This window comes from Clytia hemisphaerica, unplaced genomic scaffold (assembly GCF_902728285.1).
Source record: "Clytia hemisphaerica strain Z4C2 unplaced genomic scaffold, Clytia hemisphaerica genome assembly, whole genome shotgun sequence".
NCBI lineage: Eukaryota > Metazoa > Cnidaria > Hydrozoa > Leptothecata > Clytiidae > Clytia > Clytia hemisphaerica.
In genome coordinates, this window is record NW_027104489.1 from 1113637 (window position 1) to 1127595 (window position 13959).

At 35.3% G+C, this 13959-nt stretch overlaps 2 protein-coding genes across 2 annotated transcripts in view; one reads left to right on the forward strand and one right to left on the reverse strand.

Annotated features, from left to right (window-relative positions):
• Positions 1-445, forward strand: part of LOC136821507 (DNA (cytosine-5)-methyltransferase PliMCI-like) — a 62443-nt gene extending 61998 nt beyond the window's left edge. The window contains exon 42 of the mRNA XM_067077738.1: positions 180-445. Within this exon, the coding sequence (XP_066933839.1) occupies positions 180-356 (177 nt within the window). The 3' untranslated portion in view covers positions 357-445. The remainder of the gene's footprint in view (positions 1-179) is intronic.
• A 667-nt stretch (positions 446-1112) lies between these two features.
• LOC136821512 (uncharacterized) lies at positions 1113-13235 on the reverse strand. The gene is made up of 12 exons (XM_067077744.1): positions 12437-13235; positions 11918-12130; positions 11075-11200; positions 9688-9872; positions 9141-9168; positions 7317-7535; positions 6423-6521; positions 6025-6117; positions 4106-5484; positions 3053-3797; positions 2218-2349; positions 1113-1504 (listed from the first exon to the last, which is right to left on the reverse strand). The coding sequence occupies exons 1-12, from the start codon at positions 12950-12952 to the stop codon at positions 1349-1351; spliced, it is 3891 nt and encodes a 1296-aa protein (XP_066933845.1). The 5' UTR covers positions 12953-13235; the 3' UTR covers positions 1113-1348.
• Positions 13236-13959: the final 724 nt, after the last annotated feature.

Here is a 13959-nt window from a genome sequence, read left to right on the forward strand (position 1 = left end):
TTCAAAGTTTTTAGGAAGTGAAATTGATCTGTACCTTTTTTCGAACTTTTAATCTACAAATCAGAACGAACTATACAGGGCAGCATAAAATCTATACCTATAAGCTTTGGTCACTGTACTTTAGTTGCCCCTTTTATTTCGCATTGCGTAATAATATTTTTCGATTTGCTTAAATCTAGATTGGGAACGCTGTAGCACCGCCCATGGCAGCAGCAATCGGCCAAGAACTCCGCAAATCGATCATTCAAAAGTTGAAGCAGGATGAAGAAATCGTAAAATCAAAAGAAAATGAAGAAAATATTAGAGTTGATGAAAATGTACAAAAAAAGGATGAAAGTGTGAAGTCAGAAGAATGATCACACCTTAATTAAAATTGAAGTTAACGTTAAAATCGGTTAAAGTTGCCTTTCTATCGATCGATACACACCTGAACGATTAATCGAATTTTAAAGGTCAGGTCAACTCATCAGACCTAAAACTACTTAAAAACCTTTCATGGCCATGTTGGAAAATTTGGTATTGAGGAGGATGATTCGCCATTTTGAAAGGCTACTCAATATTCAAATAATATCACTAAAAGACATACTTTCAAAGACTTGGATCTATGGTGGAATTTTCGGTGGAAATCATCTTGGAATATAACTCGACAATCCATGCTTTCCATACTTCATCATAATTTTTATTATTAAGTACCGGAAAATTTGAAGTAAATATTTCAGTTTTTATTCCTTTGTTATACTTGCAATTTTTTAGTAAGGCCATGCCATTATTTTTGCTTTTAATGTATAGAAAATAAAATTGTAAGATTTTTTAGCGTAAAAAATATTTTTTAACTGAAAATGGTATTACCTTCCTTTCTCTATTTTGTTAATTCTTTTTAAGCTAACCATAGAGGATAGATTTTTTACGATGTCGACCTACTAAAACTTGAAAACACTTTATGCCATCTCTTCACTCGAAAAATTAAAGTGCTTGGAGTTAAATCTTTAATATAAAAAAATTAAAAGATACTTTACTGTACTTAGATTTAATCAGTTTTAGCAAACTTTTATTTTATTGTATGTACCATCATAAAAATTCTGGAAATAAATAATTTGAAAATTTTAACTAAATGCATTATAATCATTTTCTATCTCACCATTTAAATTTACAATTATATTTAGTACAAAGTACATGCTATTCTATGATCCACCAGCTCCAAGTTCTTATTTCGTTTTTTTTCGCTAAAAAATTGATCCCATCAAAACAAAGGCTACCATTTTGAATAGATATTTCGAGATAAAAAACCGGGAAAAAAATGGGGAAATTTATTCCCAAAAAAATTTAGCGTTTCTAGGAATTTCGAAAATCACTTTATTGTCAACGTAACCTCACTGTCTTCTGTTGAGCTGAATTTATTCTTGATAATCAAGTTCGCTAATCCTTGCTTTACACCAGCTTTGAATTTATGATCACCAACAACTATAATGACGTCATCGACCTCTATCTGGTGTAATGTATTTTTCTAAAAAAGAAGAAGAAGAAAAAGGAATCATATTTCGATTTGCAAATTCAGACAAGCATCTTATAATAAGGTTCAAAATAGGATGCACGCCCTGATATGTTTTGATATAGTGGATGCTTATCGTGTATAAAATTCCCGTTCAAGAGTTACCCCCGTTTTTATGCTTTTGTATGTTTCATATAAGAGATCTAAATTTGCATTAAAAATTTGAATTGGTAATGCAATCATTAGATTTCTAAATCTTTTTGATCAAGAAAATTGAAACAGGTTACCCCAAATTAGGGGTAACTCTCGGACGAGAATTTTATACACAATTAGCATCCCCTATACCAAAGCATATCAGAGGGGATGCAATCAGCCTATCAATTGTGTGAATGGGATTTTCCAGAAAAAAATTGAATTTGGGGTGTGCAGGATATAATATTTCTTGGAAATTTACCGCCGGGACATTGTGACTTTTGACCCCCCGGACAGCAGGTCTAACCCCCTAGACAACCCCTTGGATATTCAAAACTACCCCCAAACAGAGCAAATTTACCCCCCGGACAAGGTACATTTTGTAGTTTTCACTACACCCCGGACACTATATCTTCTACCCCCATGTACGGACATTTTCTGGAAGAGCCCAAGTCATTTCAATATTTTATAAATAGAAAGCATTGATTATCTCCTATCCCAAAGTCCAGGATATATGTTGTTGATAAACGCTTTACCGTTATTTTGGCCACGTAAATTTCTTGTTCTCCATTCTGATTGGTTCGCACATTGACGGAAAACCCAGGGTCGTCGTCTCTCATGTTTGGTATTGAAACTGTCCGTGGTAATCCGTCATTTCCCCTCTTAATCTGAAAATATAGTGATAAAAGTCTAATATTCTTATTAAAAAACCTGTATTTGCAAATGATTTAAGCTGAGGTGTTGGGTCACATTTCTTTGAAAATTGAGTTCGAATTCGATCTGTTTTTAAGTGCATAATAATTTTTTCCTTGTCCTTTTTTCACTAGTGGTTCAAATTTAAAACTACCGTTGGAAATATAATTCAGAGTACTTTAACATTTAAGATGAAAAATAAAAACAAAAAATGAAGGAGAAAAAGTGTATCCTTTAGTGCCAGTAATTCCATTTCCAGTATAGAGTTAATTTAAGCCTCCTGATTAACGTTGCAAATATTTGCCCCATAAGATTATGGCATCGAATGTTAGAGACTCAAGAAAGTGGTCTGTTCAAGTGAAAAAGTTTTTATTTTTACATAAGTGTTTCCGTTTCATACCAGACACATATTTCATATCAGAACAGTGTCTTGTTATTGTTATATTATGCTGGTATAACCATAAAAAATGTTTTTCTTTTCCTCTTTCTGACCAATCTTGCTCCACATCCGTGTCAATCCAATGTGAAAAAGCTTGTGAATTAAAATTGATGAGTAAGCAAACGATATCACTCTTATTTAAAATCAAAACCTTTAAAAACAGTGTTTTTCGACTCTTAGGAGAAACAAAAACTTTGATTTAAAAGCATCTCAGGAAAAAAATAAGATTAAAATCTTACCTTTCTGAAATTCTCAATCGAAGCTTGCGGATCATGTTTCGGTTTCGAGAAAACATCGATCCGCGATTTCAACTGATTCGACGCTTCGCGTGGTGATGCAACATCTTTATATTTCGGGTTGGTAACCTTTGGTCTGAAATCCGTTTGTTTAACCCATTTCGGAAGTGTCTTTTGATTTTCAGTCACAATGGCGGAGTGTTGTTTAGGCTTCACCGCTGATGTGTTTTGTAGATGTATGGATTGGTCTATTCTTCTTCGTAGAGTGGAAACGTTTGTCTCTCCCTCCACGATTTGATGTGAACCTCGCACTATGTTTATATCTTCCGTATTATAGCTCGATAAAGCATTCCTAGGCGAAACATCAAATCGAGGTGATCGGTTTTCATGACTCTGAAATGCGAAATCTATCGGGTTTCTATCGTTTTGAGACGTTCTCCTTGGCGGTGATGTTATAATTGGGTTATCGTTTTCATCGAGTTTCTCGATACTTAACGACATTGTTCCTAATAGTTTCGATGCTCTATACTCGATAACTGGTGATTCAAGTTGTGGATCGATATTATTCAGGTTTTCAATCGATGCATTTCCTCGACCCAATAACGCATCACCTCGTTCAGTTTTCTTTAATCGATCCATACTGTAATAATTAATTTCGGGTTCTGTAATCGGATTATTTGTTCCGTTCGGAAATAATCGGGTTGGTCGAGTATATTTTGTAGTTGTGCTGTTAAATATTTTACCAAGTCTAAAAGAAAGTAGAAAAATGTAATTTTATATCATTACAGCAAGGCTTAAATTTTTTTTTCGAGGTTGAGATTGCTGAGGGTCGCGTGACAAAAATCGAGGGAGGGATCTATCTGCCTTATCGGTCCTTTTTACGCCGGCCCTTATTACGCCACGAGCCCAAAAATAACGCCAATAAGGGCCGGTGTAAAAAGGGCCGATAAGGTAATAGGCTGTTAATTAGATGTAAACACCCCAATTTCCTAAAAGATTTTTAATATCATAAGTAATGGTTTTGACTTCGCTTTTAATAAACAGAACAGAACTTACCTTTCAATCGTGTTGTCTGGTGTATTTTCCAGTAAACTTGGCGGGGGCGGTGGTAGAGGCGAGGGTGTGAAATTGGTGTTCTCTGAGGGCGTTGAATTATTCTCAATGGGTGGTCTTGGTGATACCACCGGTTTACCATACGTCTCTGAAGAAAGGATGTTTGAAGTCTGTGAAGAACCGAGAAAATCTGTTTTTTCAGGAGTCGGGGATAACGAGCGCGATGTTTCTTGGTATTGGTACTGGTTTTGAATATTCAAACTGCTTAATCGGGTTAAGCTTAATCGATTTCCCGATCCAGATTCCCCGATATTTGTTGAGTTATTCCGAGTATTTATTATGGATTTGATTTCGTTTTCTTGCTCGCTTGATTCTCCGTAAACTCTCGTTGTTGGAAGGAAATTTTGACGTACAATATCGTTGACCGAGAAATTAGAATAGTGTTTATCTAAGGATTTTGTTAGATTGAACTCTGGTGGTTCGTCGACTGTGGGAGACGATCCTGATTTTTTGTTAGAATAACTAGCTTCTTCAAAACTACCAACAATTTTATATTCTGATTTATCTTCTTGTTCTCTTTTTTCATTTTTTTCTTCATAAGAATTAAAGCGACCTAACGGTTCTTGTTGGTACATACCGAACGATTTTGGTTGATAAGAATGAAAACTGTTTTCCCGTGAAACTCCATTTGACACCAACGGGGAAGTGTTATTCCCCATTCCTCCTCTACTGTTTATAGACCTCTCGCTCTCCCTCTGTGATGTTTTCGGTGAATAATTTGACAAATGTGGAGAAGAATATATATCTTCCCTTTGAGAAATCTTCGGTGAATTTTCTTTCGAATTCTCTTGTGAACCCAAAAACGAAAATGCAAATCCCAGATTATCAATTCCTGCTTCTTCTCCACCATTTTGATTTTCCTCTTCATTTTCTTCTTCGTCGTCGTGCCAACGCCTCATAATGGCGGGACTTTTTAAAGGTTTTCGATCTTTAGGTGGGCTTTGATATATGTGTCGTTCATTCTGTGGGCTTTGGAATGTCTTCAATTCTTGTTGTGGTGATCGATTATTTTCATATTCGGTTAATCTCGGTTTAACGACTTTCGCGTACAACGGTTCTTCATCTTCCATTTCATCCTCGTTTTCATCCACTGTTTCGAGTTTATCGAATCCGTTCATCGCATCATCGAGTAATGTTCGATGTTTAGTCGATTGAGTCGTACTTAGATCAGTTTCATCGGTGATTTCATCGAATACCGATTGATAAGTGTCTTCGTTTAAAACTCCATAATTGAAATCGGTCGTATCGCCGACAAATGTGTTACTTGGGTTGGGTTGGTAACCAAACTCAACGCGTGATCCTTTTCGGTTTGCAAGATTTTGCTGAAAAAATATCAAGTGGACAAGAATAAAATATTTGCTTGCTTCAATTATGAACGATTTGAGTTTTTTCAGTACTACAGTAGAAACACTCTTTTTTTATAAGCATACGGGGAAATCGTGTCGAGGCTCCGTAGTATGCTTAGCAAAATCTCATTTTTAGCCTTAATTTATGCTTATTTATATGCTTAAGACTTCGTTTTGTTGATTTTCTTTGGGTTCATGGAAATTTAGAGTTTTTAAGTCGAAACATTGATTCGGCTCAAAAAATTACAGTTTTTTTGTGATTTGGCGCCGCAGGCGAAACTCTTTGGTCTAAGAAAGCTAACACATCCTTAAAAGTAACCCTAAAAAGGTCAGCGTTTTACAAAAGCTGCACAAGTTTTTTTTGCATTTCGTTTATTTTTTACCAAGCTTGAATGATACAGATACGCAAATCCTTTGAAATAGACTAATATCATCTTTGATCGGAGTAAATATTATAGACTAGGATTTACTTCTATTTTGATATGACGTCGATATCGGTAGCTAAAAAGTGCTTACGTCACCATATTCTTCATCGTATTCTTCATCGTTACCATGGAAACGGCCTCGTAGCGAAACGTCTGCTCTATATGATTGTCTGTTTGAACGGTTCTACGAAACAAAGAAAGATCACTACGTATCAAAAAGATTTTGTACATCAATACACAGCTTCATCTACGCGTACGGGAAACGCAATTGGCAAAGGTAAATCACTGCAATTCATGTATAAATTTCCATTCCGGCTCACGCTTATATTAATGATAAATAACCAAGCAGGCTGGTCATGTTTGCTCCAGAAAGATTTAAGAGGCCTAGTTTATACGATATGCACCCGTAAATATAAATGATCTGCTCTTGAAGTCAAATATTCCGTTTCATTCAAAGGATCACTTGTATCTCAATCACGTTATACAAACCTTTGTCATTGATGCAACTTCCATGCTCAACATGAGCTCATCAAAATGTTCGATGTCTTGCGGTGGCACTATACCTCGAATCTCATCTATCAATGTCATCTGGATGAAAAACGGATTATATTTTTTCGCTATATTTAGATAAAGTTAAAGATAAAGCTGGTATTTCAGTTGTTAAGAATTAGATTTTCACTCTAGATTGTGGACTGTATTTAAATTAACAAGACAAATTGATATTACATATTCTATTGTATTGTATCGGCTTGGATTGGATTTAAGTATCTCAAACTTTTCCACTATTTCTCAATATATAGGGAGGCGTAAAAAACAATTTTTTCCTTTTAAAATTCAAAACAAAATTTTATTCACCCTTTCATCAGAGTCAAATAGATCAAGGAGTGATAATCCAAGTTTAGATACATTAATACCGTGGCTGATTTAGACAAGTGTGTTTGTGTTCTGTTTTATAAACGCCCGGCCGCGTGTCTTAAACGTCCAGCCGCACATCTTGAAAATCACAAACGTGCAGCCGCGTGTCTTGAACGTCCGGACGCACATCTTGAAAAATCAAAAACGTAAGGCCACGTGTCTTAAACGTCCGGCAGCGTTTCTTGAATAATCTTAAATGCGCGGCCGTGTGTTTTAAACGTGTGGCCGTGCATCTTGAAAAATCACAAACGTGTGGCCGCGTGTGTTAAACGTCCGGCCGCGTATCTTGAATAATCTTAAATGCGCGGCCGTGTGTTTTAAACGTCCGGCCGCGTATCTTGAATAATCTTAAATGCGCGGCCACATGTTTAAAACACGAGGCCCGATGTTTTGTGATATATCAGATTAGCTGTAGATTTTAGTGTCACAAGTTTTGAAATAATTTCCTATAATACATGTTCTAATCACCTTCTCATCAGAATCAAACAGATCGAGTAGTGACAGTCCAAGTTCGTTCACCGTCAAATTTTGCCTTGCGTATTCACGTATGTAATATTTCAACGTAGCCCATTCGTCTTGGTTAAGGAGACCTCTTGCTTTTTCTTCCACCCATTGGAAGGAGACAGGGCTAGCAAGTGATTGGTGACTGGATAGCCTGCCTGGCAAACCTTCTTGGATAATCAAATCCTAAAAGGAGAAAATTGGGCTGAGTGAATTTCATTAATGATTTTCGATAATGTACACATTTCTTGCAGGATTGAGAGAAAGAGATTAACCGCACAGGCTCTATCTAGGACAGCATTCATTCACTACAGTATGTGGCCCCTAAAACGGCGATCAAATTTGAAATTTCTCTCAAATCTAGGGGAAACGAGATTTTACAAAATTTTTGCTGCATGAAAACCTTTAACATCTCTACTTTATTTCCTGGAAGTTCTTTTTCAAAATTTTCAATTTCAACAATATTTGTCAATCGCTTAAAGATAGGTAGCTTTTTTCTAATGGCCCCCAAAACGGAGGTTTGAAATTTTAGCGATTTCTCGAGATATCTTTAAGATATAAATACAAAATTTTGACCATAGTTTTGAAATATGATTTAGAGGGTTTTGGGCATAAATCTATTTGATAAAATTTTTACAGTATACCCCTGGTTGTCAAAATGCAGGTTTGGGGCCCCCAAAACGGAGGTGTAGCTAAAATCAAATTATTAAGCCCGGTGGTAATAGGGGGAAAAACTATGAACATATTTGTGTTTTCCCTTAAATTTACGACCCGGTGGATGTAAAATTTATGATTTTTATGAAATATTTCAAGATTTTCGATATTGCAAAGTTCAAACTGAAAATTTAGAAATTTTCAAAATGACAATTTTGATTTAACAACGTCTTAATCAAGTTTTTGAAAACAAATCTCTTTCGAAAATAGTTTCATTCATGTATGGAATAAGCTGTGAAAATTTTAGAAAAAAAGCTTAACTGAAACTGAAAATATTAAGCTTTAAAGATATTTTTCTCCTATATTTTGCAAAAAAATGACAAAATTTGCCGTTTTTGCTGATTCAGCGAAAATTTTTTATATATAATGTCAATTTTTTGTTATAAACTATTAACTTAAGGTGATAGGAATAGAATTCCAAGATTTTTTGCTTTTTCTCATATTTAGAATTTTCGGTTTTGTCAATGCTGATTCTAGGGCTCCAAAATACTGGTTGACTTTCAAGATGCTATATCTTTTACCCAGCCTCTAAAGTCACAGATGTATTAGCATTTTCTGAACGGCATTAGGTGTAGAAAGTTTCCTATACCCCGTTTTCATAACTTATTTTCAATATCCAAGGAGCTAGAGTGAGTTATATGCAATTTTTATCTAATTTTGGTGTTAAAATATTTCCTTTAGACGCAAATATGTTATTTTGAATCCGTCTCAAACCAGCAAAAACATGCTCATTTTTAAGTATAACCATCATCCTTTCAAAATAAACAAATATCGTTTAATTCTGATAAATCTACAAGTCAGAATCTTCATTTTAATGAAAACCTCCGTTTTGGGGGCCGTCTCCGTTTTGGGGGCCATATACTGTATCATATTACAGGGGAATTACTGCGCTTTCCTGATTATCTGCCAACTCGTGCTCGCGATAAACAGAGCTAGAAGAAGCCACACCACAGAGCCAGGCATATCTCACATGGCATGGGCTGACCCGGGCGATGGTAAATTCACTTTTCAAGTTAACCATAGATGGGTGTGTTTGAAATTGTCCAAATCTACATTGGATTTGAAAACGATTCGTACCTTTTTCCTTTCCCTGATTTGTTGTTCCCTAAGAAAAATTAAAAAGTAAATCTTGTTATCAGATTATACAAATATACTGTTTGAGCTATAATTTTCGTAACGTATACTCCTTTTTCTAATAACCAAACTGATGATTGCATAAATGGTGCATGAATCCAGCGGTATTGGTCATAAAAAAGTACTATTTTTTTTAATCTTAAAACAACTTTTGTCATCCATCCAGCTTAGCCTTTGGGCTCTTCCAGAAAATGCTCATACATGGGGGTGGAGGATATAGTGTCCGGGGGGGGTAAATTCCTCTGTTTGAGGGTAATTTTGAATGAACTCCTGTTCATCTAATGCTTGCCCGAGCAGGGGTTAGACATGCTGTCCGGGGGGTTCCGGGGGTTAGACATACTGTTCGGGTGGTCAAAAGTCATAATGTCCGGAAGGTAAAACATTTAAATTTTGTTTTTAATTATCTCTTTCAATTTCTATACTGTATGTACTTTACTGATCAAATATTTTGAGTGAGAAACTGTCTGGTGTGAAGCAGTTTTGATCCTACCTTTGCATGATTTGTTTTTTCCGAATCCATTCCTGTCGATCATAAACAACCCGAGATAAAGGGATTTTACCGACGTCCTTCAACACCATGGTCATTCGCCGGCTGGTTCGAATAATTTCTGCTGCGTCAGCATGTGTAATGTTTACAAAATCGATACCGTTGATTTCAAGAATCTGCTCCCCAACCTAAAAAGATTATTTGATAAAACATACTAACTCCACTCATAAGGTTTAACAGATCTCAAAATCCTTTACTAGATAACTAACCACAGATTTTCCGTGGAAGTGTGTCCAGCGCTTGAGCTGTTTAAGTCCACCATGTTTTTTTTCTATTTATATCGTTTTTCAAACGCTTCAGATTCAAAGCATTCAAATCCCCTGGTTGAAATCAAACATCAGAAATCAGAAATTCCAGAAATGTAAACAACATGGCTGACAAGACAGCTGATAAGCTGGACATATTAATATTGATCCAATCAGGTAGTAAGATATCGGTGTATGCTACACATGGGAAAAAGAACATCCTCGAATTTTTTATAGAGAATGAGAAACCCTCTGTTATGTAGTCATTCTTCTTATGAAGAAGAGAGGAGAACTCCTTTCATATTTTTCGCTCACTCGATATGTTTTTCCAACGCTTCTTGTTAGACAGCAGACTAAACGATCTTGTCTACAGGAATATCATAAAGAAAATTGGAAAAATTGTAAGAATACCCTCTATGGTGACTTTCACAGATTTTGATAGAAAAACATGATTAAACTATCATTGATAGATAAAATTGATTCTTTGATTTTAAGAAGCTTGTTTTATCTGGATCACAGAAGGAGCGGGGTTCAATTTTTGAGCTTTTTGGCAGCATCGAGACAAAAATTAAAGGATTTTTAATTTTTCCTTAATAGCTGAACATCGGGTAAATTTCCTGTTTTCGGGGCCTGGGAACAAATCTTTGCTGAGCGTTTTTTTGCGAAATACTGAAGTTGGCACACAACGTTGTTTCAACGTTTCTTTAACGTTCACAGCGTCCATATAACGTTAGATGAACGTTGAAACAACGTTGTGTTGCCAGCTGGGGAAGTTGAACATCGCAACTATCATTATTATCATGTTCATGCTAATAATATCATATACTTGCTATAAGCTACCTTAAGGGAAAATATTTCTTTCCGCCAAATTTAAATTTATAGGTCATCCGCCAAAATAAATTCTCTCCAAATTTAATTTTCTTTCAATTTAGTCTCTATTTCTCCTAAAAACCCTTTTTTTCCTCTTTTTTCAACTAAAATATTGAACAAAAAATGGGTCGTTCGCCAAAATTAATTCTCGCCAAAGTTAGAAATTTTATTAATCGCGAAATTGCACCAAAATTGGCGAATAGGCTCATTCTTACCATGATACCGCATTGGTCAGCAACAGAGTCTTGATCAATCCCAACAACAAAGATACCGAGACCATATTCACTACCTCCACGAATCAACAACCCCAATGTTGCACTGTTACCAACATCGATATTGATCTATTTAGTAAATGAAATTTATTTGATGTGTTTTAGCTGTAAATTTACGGTTTGAGTGCAGGGGTTACTCACAGAGTTATTTGATATGTTAGAGGGTCTGATCAGGGCTATAAGGCTGGTTGTCAAAAACAGTGTCCACGATTGGGTTCAATTTACAACAGTTAGATTGTACTAATAGACGACGGAACCGAACAAGATCCTTCAATCGCTTACTTCACTGTTAATACTCAATCATTTTTAAAGGTTCTAACTTGTCTGACTGTCATAGATTAAACAATGAATCTATAACTATTAGACAGTACGATGATGTTCATGATCAGTATAAATATATTATAGATATCGGCCCTGGTAGAAAAGTACAGCTGATTCTTGCACGAAATTTCTACCGGAGGAGGTCATGTTATAGAATTTCGCCAGTCTAAGAGGTGAGAATTCTAATTTATCGCCTACTTTTCCTGATTACACAAGCTAAGAGGACTGCAAGATCGAATTAGTCGGTTCTAAGTCTTAACGGCTCAAAAGATGACTTTATTTAGTTTTGTTGGGGACGACTATAGCTGTTGACTAGAATCTGCGTCTTACCTAACATTGCCTTCTAATAATTTTTGCATGTTTGCAGATGCTGAATTGAGTTAAGTAAAGTACAGTTTCCAGTCTATCAAAAAGAAATAGATATTAAGGCTATTAAAGCTACCGAACTAGCCTTCCGAGATATACCTTTCTCTCATCTTCTGCTGACAAAAGATGCCTTGAAGGATTGATACTTTTCAATTGAGATTCATTGATTCGTTCTTCAGCTCTTGACGTCATCGGTGAACATGGCTGACCATAACAATCCATCCATTGATATTCTGTTAAAGCTATCTTGTTGCCAGGGATAACTCCAAGTGAGAGAACAATCAGTTGTAAAATCTTCTGTCGTTGAATATACTGAAAAGTGAAGAATCTTGTTTGGAGAGACATTTTTTGCACTTCATTTAAATCTCTTTGGAATTGATCTTCACTAGACCAAAGTTTTCCTTGATAAATGAGGATAGGCCTCTACTCATTCCCCAATGAGAAAGTTCTTATAGTAAGTAGATATATAGAGATCTGCGATTTAGACTAGATTGAGTACGGGCTCAAATTACGGATATTTTTTCAAGCCGATAATAAACACTTGCTTAACCTCGCTGTTATCAACATTAGATGACGTTGTTTTAGCGTTTTTTTTTACCGACTGGAAATTAAACTTACCCCAACTGCCTCATCATGGACGATACCTTCAAAGAGAGCATTATTGGCTCTCAATATCTGATCACCAATCTGTAACCCTTGCGCCTGCGCATCCGAATATTTGTTTATGTTCGAGATAAAGATACCCGTTCCATGCTCGACTCCTCCTCGAATACTAAATCCGAACCCGATTTCCCGATTTCGACGTAATAATAAGACTTTGGTTGAATTCGGTTTTCGTTTATGAAAACTACCTCGAATACGTTGAATTCGACTATTTGAGACTTCATTCGCTCGATCATTCGTTCGATCATTTGCGAATTTTACTCGATGATTACTCGATCCATGTTTCGAGTTATTAGATATCATCGATGATTTCGATAACGGTCGATCATATTCATTATCGATTCTGCTGTTATTTTGTCCTCGATTACTATCGGATGCAAACGAAGCGTTCGAATTTATACTCGATGTTAATCCATTCTTTTCTGCTAGTTTTTGAAATTTATCTTTTCGATTTTTGTTATGGTGGACCATATTTCACCAAAATTTTCCTCCTAGGTCATTCAAAATTCTAGAGTTCAATGAGTTTTTCATAAAATTCCGATTTTCCACTATGACAGCTGGACTTCTAAATCATTTTTTCATGAAAATTAAAACATTTCATAGACCACTAAAAATCATAAATCTGTAAGCCTTGTAGCTTTAACCATAACGATGATACACTTTTGTAAAATATCAATATGAACTTGAAATGGCCCTTCAATGATATCTCACTCGAAAAATAAATCTCATCAAAGAATATATCAATCTTGTATTTGACCATAATAAAAGTTTTTTTGTAGAAAGGGGATTGAAATTAAATTTTTAAGAAATATTCTTCATCAATTCATCTTCGCTCGTGTATTATGACTGAGAATACTCGGTTATGCATAAATTATGCATCTGTTACATTCAAAAAGAAAAATATCTTTATTGCGATCGCTGACGGTTATGAATTTCAATTTCCATTCATATCTTCTCAGAGAAAATATTCTGTGTTCAATTCAGGAAATCCGAGAAAGATCGATTATAAATTTATAACTAACCCAACAAACGTATTTTTAAAAAATAATTTGAATTTGGGTTATTATAATCTCTAAGCAGTTCACCAATGATTTTTAGTTTTATTACTGGATTACCACCAGATATTCCTACTAGTATTGGTTTTCCCAGAAAGATGTCCCCCTCTTTGAAGTGAGTTTTCTCGAGTTATATGAACTTTGAAAGAATCCTTTTGCATTTGAAAAAGGAAAGTTAAACTTAAATTGTGAGGGGTCATTTGTCAAATTTGGTCAAATTGATAAAAGTTATTGTCTAAATGCTAAAACATTACTTTTCAGAAAAGTCGAAAAAAGGTAAAAAAATACGGGTATTAAATCATAACATAAGACCTGGATCTGTCTTTCAAAATGTTTTCTTTAATTGTTATTGAAAGGAGTAAGAATGTCCTAGGGGGTAAATTAATTAGCCCCCCCCCCGGCTATTAGGTACCCAGGAGTAAG

Coding starts and splice junctions, on each gene's coding strand:
- LOC136821512 (XM_067077744.1), bottom strand. CDS start 12,952: ATGGTCCACCATAACAAAAATCGAAAAGATAAATTTCAAAAACTAGCA. Junction 6,118..6,422: donor AAGTTGCATCAATGACAAAG/GTTTGTATAACG, acceptor TTTGTTTCGTAG/AACCGTTCAAACAGACAATC. Junction 3,798..4,105: donor CCAGACAACACGATTGAAAG/GTAAGTTCTGTT, acceptor ACTTTCTTTTAG/ACTTGGTAAAATATTTAACA.